Source organism: Ursus americanus, chromosome 21 (genome assembly GCF_024610735.1).
Source record: "Ursus americanus isolate L20-20 chromosome 21, mUrsAme1.1.p, whole genome shotgun sequence".
In the NCBI taxonomy this organism is placed as follows: domain Eukaryota; kingdom Metazoa; phylum Chordata; class Mammalia; order Carnivora; family Ursidae; genus Ursus; species Ursus americanus.
This window is the reverse complement of record NC_142147.1, coordinates 26522952-26536139: the sequence shown is the minus strand read 5'-3', so window position 1 is coordinate 26536139 and position 13188 is coordinate 26522952. Positions and strand designations below refer to the sequence as shown.

Here is a 13188-nt window from a genome sequence, read left to right as displayed (position 1 = left end):
TGAGATCATGACCTGAGCCGAAACCAAGTGTCAGACACTCAACCAACAGAGCTACCCAGGCGCCCCTCTACTTTCTTAGCATTTTTTAAGTGCGTAGTACAGTATTGTTAACTATATGCACAGTGTTGTTCAGTAGGTCTCTACAACTTACTCATCTTGTGTAATTGTAATGAAGTGAAATAAGATATTTTGAAGACCTAGATCAAGTCACCTTTTTGAGAAAGGGAATTTGAGAAAGGAGTAATACTGGTCTCCTACTGCATGTGGTGGGTAGCATTAGGGGGACTACTTTACATACCCAAGGACCTTTTTCCTAATACTTTTGCTGGAAGGCCTGATCTCCACGTAGACAACTGAAAAGAAAAGGATTCTGAAATCAAAAGGTCTAAGTTTGAGTCTTGGCTCTACCATTTCCTTTTTTGACCTTGGGCTTGTCAGAATTTCTCCAGAAGTAAAATAGGATGATGAAAATGGTTAGAAATCCTAGAATTCTTTGTGAGAATCCAGTGAGATTCGTGAAAGAACTTCAAAGGCTATAAAGTATATATGATACAAATTCTAGGGTTTTGTTGGTTTGATTTAAATAATTTTTTTTTTTTTTTAAGATTTTATTTAGGGGTGCCTGGTGGCTCAGTCAGTTAAATGTCTGCCTTTGGCTCGGGTCATGATCCCATGGTTCTGGGATTGAGTCTCATATGGGGCTTCCTGCTTAGTGGGGAGTCTGCTTCTCCCTCTGCCTCTCCCCCCAGGCTTGTGCTCTCTCTGGCTTACTCTGTCAAATAAATAAATAAAATCTTAGGGGCACCTGGGTGGCTCAGTCGTTAAGCGTCTGCCTTTGGCTCAGGGCATGATCCCGGCGTTCTAGGATCGAGCTCCACATCAGGCTTCTCCGCTGGGAACCTGCTTCTTCCTCTCCCACTCCCCCTGCTTGTGTTCCCTCTCTCGCTGGCTTTCTCTCTCTCTCTGTCAAATAAATAAATAAAATCTTTAAAAAAAAAAATCTTAAAAAAAAAACCTTTTATTTATTTGAGAGCATGAGGGGTGGGGGAGCAAAGGGAGAGGAAGAAGCAGACTCCCTGCTGAGCAGGGAGCCCTATACGGGGCTTGATCCAGGAACTCCGGGATCATGACGTGAGCCACCCAGGTGCCCCTGTTTTAAAGAATATTAAATTTTATTAATTTTTTCCCTTAACTAGGGAACTAGATTCTGGTCTGGCTGAATCCGTGTCTACACTGATATGGGCTGCTCCTCGGCTCCAGTCAGAAGTGGCTGAGTTGAAAATAGTGAGTACAACGAGTTTCAGTGATGTCTGTAATTTGTCATATTGTTAGGTTGGTTAGCATAATTCACTTCTGCTATTTGACCAGATATTTTGTACCCTTCTCATGCAGCCTTTGAAACAGGCTTTATAAATTTGTCTCTACCTCCTTTTCAGGCCTTACATAGTGCAACAGAACAGTGTTTTCAGACTTGAATAATTTTTTTAAAGAGCAAAGTTTTGTGTGTCTCCAGTTTTGTCTTATTTTTATTGTAATGTTACTTAATTATATTCAAATAGGAAAAGTTCTTAAACAACTGTAAACCAGGAAAGTTAAAATAATATTTTAAGGTGACATTTTTTGCCTCATTCATTAATTCCACAAATATTCATCAGCTGTATGTTACACATAAGGTGGGCACTGAGGGAACAGTGTGAGCAAAATATGATACCAACCCTACTCTTGTAGCTTTAAAATCTAGCAGAAGAGATAGATCTTACAAACTTCTCCATCACAACATGGATATGGCACTGATTGCTAGATACAAATTCCATTGAGTTGTTCTCTCCTATTTTCTACATCTTTGCATTTTTTGTTTTATTCTCTAGATTGTTTCAGTCTCTCTCTCCTGACCCATTTTTTGAGATTTCCTTGTCTTCTGTATGGTTTTATTTTTAAGAGCTCTTTTTAATTCTCTGAACATTTATTTCATAGTCTGTTGCTTTTGTTTCATAGCTATAATGTCTTTTTTTTAATTATTATTACTTTTTAATTTTTTAAAAAGATTTATTTATTTATTTAACAGAGAGACAGCCAGTGAGAGAGAGAACACGAGCAGGGGGAGTGGGAGAGGAAGAAACAGGCTCCTAGCAGAGAAGCCTGATGTGGGGCTCTATCCCAGAATGCTGGGATCACGCCCTGAGCCGAAGGCAGACGCTTAACGACTGCACCACCCAGGCGCCCCGTAGCTGTAATGTCTTTTAACTTTTCACGAAACTTTGGTGACCCTTAGTTGTTGGTTTGTATTTAAAAGTGAGGCATTAAAGAAGCATCTTGGAACCTCTGTGTGCCTGGGTGGGGCTTATTGCCAGGTGCCTTCACTATTGAATGATCTAAGCCCTTTCTTAAAGGATCTCCAGAGTATCAGGAACTAGTTTTCTTCCTCGGTATGGTCATTTTCTTCAGAGAGGAATCCTATTTTTTACTCCGAGGGTATAAGCTGGCTGTCAGAATTTCTGAGAACCAGAGGAGAAGGAAGCCAAAGGTCTCATTCTTACCTTGTGGAAGGCTTATACTTAATTTTTCTGTTGTCATGAAGTGTCTCTGCTCTCTGCTTTGCTTGGAGTTCAGAATCCCTTTAGTTAAACCTCCCCAGAGAGTAAGCCTCCTGTATTCTGATCTGGTAGGGCTGGTAGTCAAAGAGTTTTGTGAGTAGAGGAATGGGGGAGAGAGTAGAGGTAACTCTTGCTTGCTTCTTTCACTTTTCTTTGTAAAGTAAGCTCTGCGCCTAGTGTGGGCCTTGAACTCAAGACCCTGAGATCAAGAGTCCCATGCTCTACCAGCTGAGCCAGTGAGGTGCCCCAGAAGCAGCTTCTGCTTATAGACTTTTAACCTCGGTCTTTTTTTTTTTTTTTAACTTTTTATGAAGTAATCTCTGTAGCCAGTGTGGGGCTTGAACTCATGATCCTAGATCAAGAGTTGCATGCTCCTCCAGCAGAGCCAGCCAGGCGTCCCAACCTTAGTTTCATTTAACCTCTCCTGTAGTTTTCCTTTATATTAAAATTCAAGATGAAACAGATTTACATGATTTTAAAAAGATGAACTCATAAAAGAACTAGAAGACGACTAGGCAGATTTTTAAAAAAAATGATCTCATAGTGGAAAAGACCACAAAACCCAAAAGCCATTAACAAAGAGTGATAAATTAATACAAGAATAATAAAAACTTCATAATATAAGGCAACCAAAAACTGTTAGTCAAAAGACAATCTTACATTGTAAGTACCAGGTCTACATACTGAACAATGAGTGCCTCCTCACTGAACTCTCAGGTGTTGGGGCCACTCTGGTTCAATGCCAGGCATCTCCTGCCTGGACTATTACAATAACTTTTTGAATCTTCTTCCTACACCTACTTTGGTTTCCTTTACTCTGTTCAGCATGCCATCAAACAGCCTAGGGTTGTGTTCAGAACACAGATCTGATCCTGTCACTACCCATTGCTTTAAAGCCCTTTAGTAGCTGCTGTTCTTGTGATGGAAACAATTCCTAATATGGCCTACATGGCTCTTCATTGTGCGGCCCCCTGTGCCTGCCTTTCTTCATTTCCTATCACACTCCTCCCTGGGGCTCAACACTATTTCAGCTTGAAGATTCACCCTGTTATTCTACCAGAGGCCTTTGTACATGCTGTTTTCTTTTCCTAGAATGTGCTTCTTCTTTCCCTCTTAACTCCTAGTCATCCTTTACATCTCAGTGAAGCATCCCTTTTTTCAGGAAGCCTTGCCTTTTTTTTTTTTTTTTTAAAGATTTTATTTGAGAGAGAGAGTGGACAAGTGAGGGGAGGAGCAGAGGGAAAGGGAAAGGGAGAGAAGATCTTGAACAGACTCCATGCTGAGCGAGTAGCCCAGTGCGCGGCTTGATCCCACAACCCTGAGATCATGACCTGAGCTGAAACTAAGAGTTGGACGCTTAACCGACTGAGCCACCCAGGTGCCCCCTTACATGACTTTTCTGATCAGGTCTAATGTCACTGTTATGTTATTGACAGTGTGGTTTACTTTCCCTTGGTGACACTTAATATGGGTGCATTCCTATCTTTGTGTGATTGAGTAATGACTGTTTTCCTTAGAGATTACAAGATTATAAGAGTAGGAACAATGTTTTTGTTTATTGTATTTATAGCATATATCATAATGTCTAATATAGTTACAGCTCAGTGGATGGATGGATAAATAAGTATGAATTAACATGTATCCCTTAAAAGTTTCAGAGGCCCTGGTTTTTTTGAAATCCTATAATAGAAGCATGGTTACTGTTGATAGGAAGCTTGAAGCAGTCTGTAAGAATGGTTTCATTTACTGTTCTTTTTCCTCTATAGGTTGCTGATCAGCTCTGTGCCAAGTATAGCAAGGAATACGGCAAGTTATGTAGGACCAACCAGATTGGAACTGTGAACGACAGGGTAATGAACATACTTGTTAAAAATGATGCAGCAGACAGGGTGTGGGCATGTTATTTTGCGTTGATTGTAGTGGGTCCTACTGTTTGGCTCAGTTAATCTAGTTAATCTAGGGTTGCATGTTTCATAGTAAGGGTGAGAAGGCTCTCTGGCTGGCAGTGTAGTCAACTCCTTACCCCTTCCCTAAACCACTGATTGTGAGGTCCCTAGTCCTTTGTGCCCCTTGTGATTTGTGGACGTAGAAGTGAGGTGATAAAGAATGGATGAATTCAAATGTGGAAGACGGCATTATCAGTCTTACCAACACCTGGGTCACGTGTAACCAGAGAACATGAGAGGGGCATGGGTTTATAATAATGCTTTGTGACTGAAAAAAAATCATTTGGTCAGAACCTTTTTTTCCCTCTATTTACCTGTAAAATAAGAGGAATAAAGTTTAAAAGTGAGTCAGGTTAAGCTTAGGCTAATTGGCATAGATTTTAACCCTGGGTCTTTTACTTACAGCTAATGCACAAACTGAGTGTGGAAGCCCCACCCAAAATCCTGGTGGAGAGATACCTGATTGAAATTGCCAAGAACTACAATGTGCCCTATGAGCCTGACTCTGTGGTCATGGTAAGTATAGAGTCTTTCAGAGTACAGAGGGGGAAATGAGTCTCTGGATATCACTTTCTTTTCTTTTTTTTTTTTTTAAAGATTTTATTTATTTATTTGACAGAGATAGAGACAGCCAGTGAGAGAGGGAACACAAGCAGGGGGAGTGGGAGAGGAAGAAGCAGGCTCACAGCAGAGGAGCCTGATGTGGGGCTCTATCCCAGATCGCCGGGATCACGCCCTGAGCCGAAGGCAGACGCTTAACCGCTGTGCCACCCAGGCGCCCCTGGATATCACTTTCTTAAAAAATAACCATATTCTTTGCACTAAAGTTTGTGTGTGGGAGTTTAAGCCTTTGTCGAATTAGTGCCTTTTTGGGTAATGAGAAATATGCCTGCATTTCTCAAAGAGTATTTAAGGATCAGATGAGATGAATGACTGGAAAGCACTTAGAAAAGGTACAAACTGTGATACAAATACAGAGTGGCACTATTGTTGCTTTTCAGTGAGGTTCAAGGAATTGAAGCAAGAAATGCCCCCAAGACCCCAAATGGATTCTGAAACATTTATTAGGTGCCTGCCGCGTGTTAGTGCACAAAATGCTGAGAATACAAAGATAAAAACAAGGTCACTGTCCTGAAGAGGTTTACAGTGTAAGGGGGGCAGATATACAAATAGTGATCATTCAATTCAGTTCAGTGGGTGTAGTGGGTTCTTTGGTGTGCTGCTCACACAACTCTCCATCCCAGATCTACACACTTAAGGGTAAAAGCATTTATTTCCCCAGCTCTTGAGAATATTGATGACTGGTGGTTCATACACTCCAGCGGTGGCCCTCAGAAGAAAGCTGCTTCATCCAGTCTTTTCTGCAGGACAGCCTCTATTTAGTAACTGGGTTTTAAAGACTCTGTCCCAGTCAGGGTACCTGCTGCAGGCCCATCCCAGCTGCAGAGCTCCTTAAGGAATTGACTGAGCAGTTGTGACTGGAGGGCAGCCCAGCCCTGCTTCCTTCAATTCCCCACAGGTCTTTATCCCAAGGGACTATCCCAGTAAACTTCCTCCACACTGGTCTCCGTCTCAGAATCTGCTTCGGGGGTACATGGCCTGCAATGTGGGTTAATGATACAGGTTTCTCTCTTCTTCTCAGGCAGAAGCTCCTCCTGGGGTAGAGGCAGATCTTATTGATGTTGGATTCACAGATGATGTGAAGAAAGGGGGCCCTGGAAGAGGAGGAGGAGGTGGCTTTGCAGCACCTGTTGGTGGACCTGATGGAACAGTGCCAGTGCCTATGCCCATGCCTATGCCTATGCCCTCTCCAAGTACTCCTTTCTCCTACCCACTTCCAAAGGGACCAGTAAGTATCCATAGAAGTGTGGGTGTAAACTCTAGAATGTGTAACAGAAGATGACACATTGGATGTGTGAATACACACAGGAGTTGTAGGTTGACAAGAAGATTGAGCAGTAAGGACATTTGGTATTAGTGATCATATTGTGAAAAAAAAATACTGGGATTTGGAGAAAATTTTCTGGTTTGTCTTTCATTGATGTGGGAAAATAGAGATAGTGCTAGAGAAACTTTTTTCTTCTAGGTTTACTGAATATCTTTGGGATGTGTTGCAGGGATACTAGTTGTTTCCAAAAATGAATACTACTTATTACCAGATTGAAAAACCTTTGTAGACAAGAGGGTGAAGGTCATGACTAGTAATAGGAAAGTCTGATGAGAATCTTCCCTTGTCATCAAAGCAGTTGATTAGTAATTTGAAGACTAGCCTTTGGCTATAGATCTTTAAAAATCTGGAATCTTTCTGGGCATTTTTTTTCTCTTTGGAGCTTTTGAATATATATACGTATTGAATATATATCTTGAATTTTCACACTGAATACATATAGGTATTTCTCCCTTACCATACACAAACCTCAAACTGCAAAACAGGCCATGTCTCTGATGTTGCCTTTCTCCTCTTGCAGTCGGATTTCAATGGATTGCCAGTGGGGACTTATCAGGCTTTTCCCAATATTCATCCACCTCAGATACCAGCAACTCCCCCGTCGTATGAATCTGTAAGTGCTTGAGCCTCTTTTGTAAGCAGCAGGAGAGTGAATCCCATGAAGAGAGAGCAAAATAATGGCCACAGGGAAGGCAAAGTTTTAATCAATTCCTAGTTACCAGCACTGCTCTTGCTTTGGATTTTTGTGTTGCTTTACCTGGAAGTGGGGTGGTGGTGGCAGTGGCAGCATCATTGGTGGCAATGCTTTGTTTGCAATTAAGCCAGGAATCAGGAAGGAGTTGCAGATCTCTTAGAAAGTTCTAGTAGGGCACTTACCTAGTCTTTTGGGTTTTTAACTAGTCAGAGAATTGTATTGAGCTAGTGTAGTCTTGATGCTAGAATATCATAATTAAAATACCAGTTTTATAAATTCAGTACTATGTAAAGGAATAGTGTCCAGGTTTTTGTCTTAAACAGAAGTGTCCAGTTAGTAAATTTCAGCCTATAGCATTAATTTTGCATTTTAGTCTTATAAATGAAACTTGTTATAAATACGGTAACCGTGCCTGGAATTGTTGGTGATTGCACAGCTTTGATTCAGAATTAGAGGGCTCCTTTTCTCTCAGCCTTGTTTCCTCAGCTAGTATGTGCCTTTTGAGACGTGTTTCCATCTGATACAATTATAGAGAAAACAAATTGGTAGGGTGTTTGCTGCGAGATCCCCCTGGTTCCTGCACTTGCTTAGTGTTCTTTCCTTTGGTTTTCCCTCGGGCCTGGATTTTCTTAAGTTTCAGTCTTGCATGCATTGAAGCATTGCCCACAACTGTTTCTAGGAATGAGGTAGATCTTTAGTACTCGAGGACTTGGCTCTTGGAGATGAATTCAGTGGGTTAGTGCTTTCTCTCTGCCCAGAAGGTGAAGGTATCAAAGAGAGGTGTTATGGTGTGGTAAGAATTTTCTTTTTCTCTGCTTGGTGGTTAAGAGTTTAATGTGATATCTGTCTGATTGGAAGATCAGGAAGGAGTACAGGGGGTGGAGGGGCAGTTTCTTTGGAGCAGGTTCTGTTGCTTCTGCTGAGCAGCTTAGCTTCTGGAAAACATAGGGGCTTATACCAGTATCAGTACTTTCTGCAGTAATGCCATTGCTTTCTCCCCTAGTAACAGTCTTTGTGTTTTAGGTTGATGACATTAACGCTGATAAGAATGTGTCTTCTGCACAGATTGTTGGTGAGTGTGAGTCAGAAACCCTCAGTGCTGAACCCTTTGCTGTTCTCATTACTGCTCCTGTCTCAGAGATGGTGTCCTTGTTTGTGGCATTTTACACACATGCCCCGTCCTCTCCCAGAGTGTAATAGGATGAAAATAGAACTTAGCATTTCTCTTGTCCAAAAAGAAAATATCTCTTGGCTGCGGAGAACCTCCCAAGTTCCTTGTTTCTGTTAATGGTATCAATCATGGTATCAATCATTATTCGTTCAACCTCATGTTCTTGATGTTCCTGCTGCTTCAACTTCCATTGTACCTGGAAATACCAAAAGAAATCGATGGATCAGTCTAGCTATCTTTCTATCTAGATAGAGGTAACATTTTTAAACTTGAGCATTAAAGAGGGGGCAGATAAAATTGTAAATGAATAGTTCAATGACTTACCACAAAGCAAGCATGCTCATGTGGTCATCCACTCAGAAAACAACACAGTACCAGCCCTGTGGAAACACGGGGGTGGGGGGGGCATACTTTTTAAATTGGAGATAGTTGTTTTATGGTATAGTTTGATAAATTTTGATTTTATATATATATATAAACCTCAGTAAAACTGGTGTAGAACATTTCCATCACCCCAGAAAGTTCCCGTATATTCCTTTCCATTCAACCCCATCGGTCCACTCTCTACTTTGGAGGCAAACACTGTTTATTTTTAGAGAAAAAGAACATGTGCCTGCGTTGGGGGTGGGGGGGAGGGAAAGAATCTCTGTCAGACTTCTCCCTCAGCACGGAGCCAGACATGGGGCTCAATCCCATGACCCTGAGATCATGACCAGAGGTGAAAACAAGAGTCAGATGCTTAACTGACTGAGCCACTCAGGCACCCAATTGTTCTTAGTCTCTAAAACTAATTGAGGTTTGCCTTTTCTAGAACTTAGCTACAAATGGAAATGAACAGGTAGAGAGGGGGATGGTTTTAACTTGTAAAATACAAAATGGAAGACTGGTAATTCAAATCCTATTACATCATGCAATAAGGACATTAACATGCCTTATAAAAAATTATTCCCCCTAAGCCTTAAAGAATGGCTCTTTCCAACAGAATTTTAGGACCACTCCTTGGACTTTGTTGTTATGGGAGCAGACCTTTGTGAAAGGGGACAGTCTGAGTGAGTGCTGTCTGTACTTAGTTGCAAGTACCACACTTTGAATTGCCCTTAATCTTCTTTCTCACCATAGGAAAGTAAAACAGGATTCAAATGTGTTAAGGAAATGTAGATACTAATTGTCCTGAAAATTTTTCTTGATCTTTAGAATTGTTTTTTTAAAACCAGTGTTTTCTCTTGTATATTTATTGTTTCTGCCAAAGGGGATTGTGGGCTTTGAGGATCTGAGCCACTTTTCTCTAGTGTTTGTAACACTGTGCTCCTTACCCTAATTTCATTAGGTCCTGGGCCCAAGCCAGAAGCCTCTGCAAAACCCCCTTCCCGACCTGTGGATACCTACGACAACTTTGTACTACCAGAGTTGCCGTCTGTGCCAGACACCCTACCAACTGCATCTGCTGGTGCTAACACCTCAGCATCTGAGGACATTGACTTTGATGATCTTTCCCGGAGATTTGAAGAGTTGAAAAAGAAAACCTAGGTCTCTTACACCAGGCAACCTCTGGGCTCTGGGATTTGAGACTCAGCTGTTTCTCCTTGTAACAAAGAATCTCCATGAAATTCTTTTTCATCTCTTAACCATCACTGAGCACACTCTTCCTCTGGGCTCTCTTCCTGCTCTAAATTCTGCTGCTTTCCAGTTCTCTCTTGCTCCTAAGAGACTAATGATTAGAGACTATGAGGCTAGAGCAGCTGACTCTGGGCAGCCGGGCTTGTCTGTTTCTGAGTGTGAGCCCAGGTTTTCCCACCACCTGTCCTTCTGTCCCTCCACAGGGGAGTGGGAAGGTGAAAGCATTGTGAGGAGAGCTGCCAAAGATGGCTGGACACGGAGAAGAATACTTCATGAAGTCTCTTAGCCCGGTGCTGAAGTTCTAGACTTAGAAACAAACCCCTCTATACAGAGGGGTTTGTGGTGAGCAAGAATCAAAGCAAAGTGTGCTATGAATGGGAGAGACTGACTCTGGAAGCCACTGTAACAGTTCTTGGAAGCTGGGTCCTCTCATTGGCATATACACTACTCCTTGCTGCAGGGCACTATTCTACCTGGATCCAGTTACAAAGTTTATTGGGAAAGTTGAAGGCTTCTGTTAGTTCTACTGGATTCTCAGGGAGCCCTCCGTGGCCTTTTGCTTTGAGTGCTGTGTTCCCTTTTACCAGAGGGCAGCACTGCATAAATTCCTGTTTTTCCCCATAGCATGTTCTGTTGGATTGTATTTACTGGCAAACGAAGGACAGGTCACACACTGGGCAGAAGTCACCATTCAAGGCTAAGGTGGGCTTCCAGTTGCCTTAATAGAAGTACTCAAGTCTCTTGGGTAGTGAGCTGGAATGCCTACAGGAGAAGGAGGGGTTCCTGTTTTCATTTGAAAACTTTAAGAGAACCTTTAAAAACTGATTTCAGATAAGTTTTTGGTGCCCATAAAAAATGTGGCTATAATTGTTCACTACTTTCCTAGGTGGATGAGACTCTTACTATGTGTTCTTTTGCCCCTTAGCTGAGGCCATTGTTCCCCAGAGGGATGGCTTTGGGATCAGAAGATACGACTCTGGCTTCTGGGTAGTGTAAATGTACACACCTGTTTCAAGTAACTTTAATGTTTTTGATTGGTTTGTATCTCATAGCTCCGTAGCTGATAATAAAGTTAAAAATCCTGTGCCCTGCTTTCTCCACTGCTTTGGTCAAGTGATGAGGTGCAGATTTGGATTTTAATGGAGAGTATTTTAAGCATGTGACCCATGCTGGGCACCAGCCCCACCCCACCTTTGGTTCCTTGGGTAATGTGGATGCCTGCAGCAAGGAGTCCATTTCTGTTTCTGTATTTAAGCCCAGATAGCATTTGTGAGTTTGCCTGGTTAATCCTCTGGGACAGGGCTCCCCATTAGCCAAACCTCATGCTTGTATATTTGATTTTAAAAAGCGGCAGTGAGCCCACCTCTGATTCATACATATTTCCCACAGCCATGCTGAAAACATTGGCGGTGAGTGTTTCTTTACTTGCTGTTTGGCAGCAGAGCTGGATTATCCTGTATCACTCTTGTAGTGTTAACCCTTGGCTCACAGTGATCTGTAAACCTAAGAACTTGATGCTATGGGGATTTTGATTCCTCAGTGATTTACAAAATTAACCATGTATTATAAATCGGTAATTTTCTAACCTATACCATGCAAAGATAGTTCATCTTTTAATTTTTTTAAATATTTGAGAGAGAGCACAAGCAGAGGGCAAGGGAGAAGCAGGCTCTCTACTGAGTAGGGAGCCCGAGATGGGGCTCGATCCCACCACCCTGGGATCATGACCTGAGCTGAAAGCAGATGCTTAACCAACTGAGTTCCCTAGGTGCCCCAAGGTAGTTCATCTTTTGAAACCTCAGTATTAATGCCTATTGCCATCATGGCTGCTCACGTGTTCTGGTGCCGCTGGATTCCTAGCAAACTGGAGAGCCTCTGTAGCACCTTCTTGATCAGTGCACCTTCTTTCAGAGTCTAATCAAAGACAAAAGGAGAAAAGTGAGGGAATTAAAACTGATGCTAATGTTGGAGGGGAAAAGTACCAAAAGATTAAAAAATAGTATTAATAGTAAAGATACTCTTTCCTTTAATGATTTACTGTCAGGCATTGGATTGTTTCTGCTACTTAATAGTTGGATCCGCTATTTTAGAACAGTAGATGTCCTGTAAACTGGGTGTTCTGTGAAGATGGTTCGCAGAGCTATGGAGACTAATGAAGGGACTATTCTGATACTGTGCATTATGTAGGTCTGTAGTCGTAAGAGCAGCAACAGTGGAGTTTTTCTAATGATAAAATCATGACAAGTTTTTATTTCAGTTACCAAGTTGGAGTGTTACCTACCTTAGGGGACTTTCTTTCTTTACCAAAGGCCATGAGAATGACCGAAACAAAAAGGTTAATGATCACAAGTACCATCAAGAAGACACTGGTGAAAATCAGAAAGGATCCCAGGATTGGGTCTAAAGCAATAACCTGGGAAGAGATAATAAAATATTTTGATTTTAAACACTGACAGTTTAACTGCTACTTTAAAAATGTAAGTTATATGCTAACGTTTGTGATATATTCACATAAAATATTCGGTGGAAACTAGGGGGAGAAGCAAAACTATTAAAAAGGAAAATGCTTTTGAGTGGACAGGTAAGTCACAGTGGCACTATAAATGATTCAAAGCCCGTGTGAGTTTTGGCAGCTCTGGAAAATATATCTAAGCACAGAAGCTTGAAAGAGTAGCAAAAGCATATTGAAAGAATAACATCAGAAATCACAAAAACTGTCTCTGCCATTCTAAGAACCTCTATAAACACAGGAGCATTCCAATAAAATTTAACAAGTTAACCATAAAAAACTAGGGCTTTTGTTTTCTGGGGGTTTTTTAGTGTTGTCTTTTAAAAATAAGTACTGAGTTTTGCCATTCTTTAATTTTCAGCATGACGAGATCATCGTCAAATACAGGGACAATGGTGGTTTCCAAATAAGAGTATTTTAGTTTACGTGGTCATTTTAACAAAAGACATTTATTTTCCCTTGGTATTGGCTAATTCACTGTTGCCACTAGCGTACTGTTTAAAAAAACAACAGCCCAACAACTTAGAGGATGAACGCTTATAATAAATATCACTGTGATGGAATCTGTATGACCAGATAATTGCTTCATTATAGCTACTCTACGTCAACCAAGTAACCTGCACAGTCTTTGTGATATAAAACTTTTCCTAGTAAGTATACTCCATTTTCCTTTCACATTGTATTGTTATGATTAAAGTTTTTGTTTTTT

General features: G+C 41.3%; 2 protein-coding genes and 1 long non-coding RNA gene across 7 annotated transcripts in view; 1 reads left to right on the top strand and 2 right to left on the bottom strand.

Moving 5' to 3' along the window:
* The window catches only part of IST1 (IST1 factor associated with ESCRT-III), a 29935-nt gene extending 18881 nt beyond the window's left edge, over positions 1 to 11054 (top strand). Inside the window, exons 4-10 of the mRNA XM_045810224.2 lie at positions 1197 to 1284; positions 4361 to 4444; positions 4946 to 5056; positions 6183 to 6389; positions 7009 to 7101; positions 8206 to 8254; positions 9681 to 11054. Coding sequence (XP_045666180.1) covers positions 1197 to 1284; positions 4361 to 4444; positions 4946 to 5056; positions 6183 to 6389; positions 7009 to 7101; positions 8206 to 8254; positions 9681 to 9880 — 832 coding nt within the window. The 3' untranslated portion in view covers positions 9881 to 11054. The remainder of the gene's footprint in view (positions 1 to 1196; positions 1285 to 4360; positions 4445 to 4945; positions 5057 to 6182; positions 6390 to 7008; positions 7102 to 8205; positions 8255 to 9680) is intronic.
* On the bottom strand, positions 5587 to 9683 carry LOC148108236 (uncharacterized). Its single transcript, XR_015728053.1, has 2 exons — positions 8678 to 9683; positions 5587 to 8549 (listed from the first exon to the last, which is right to left on the bottom strand). It is a non-coding gene; the product is annotated as an uncharacterized LOC148108236 (long non-coding RNA).
* A 686-nt stretch (positions 11055 to 11740) lies between the features above and the next one.
* PKD1L3 (polycystin 1 like 3, transient receptor potential channel interacting) overlaps positions 11741 to 13188 on the bottom strand; it is a 60586-nt gene continuing 59138 nt past the window's right edge. For 4 of the 5 annotated variants that reach the window (XM_087870563.1, XM_087870562.1, XM_045810223.2 and 1 more), the window contains one exon: positions 11741 to 12383. In XM_087870563.1, coding sequence (XP_087726689.1) covers positions 12228 to 12383 — 156 coding nt within the window. In that variant the 3' untranslated portion in view covers positions 11741 to 12227. The remainder of the gene's footprint in view (positions 12384 to 13188) is intronic. The other variant, XM_087870565.1, reaches the window with a different exon arrangement.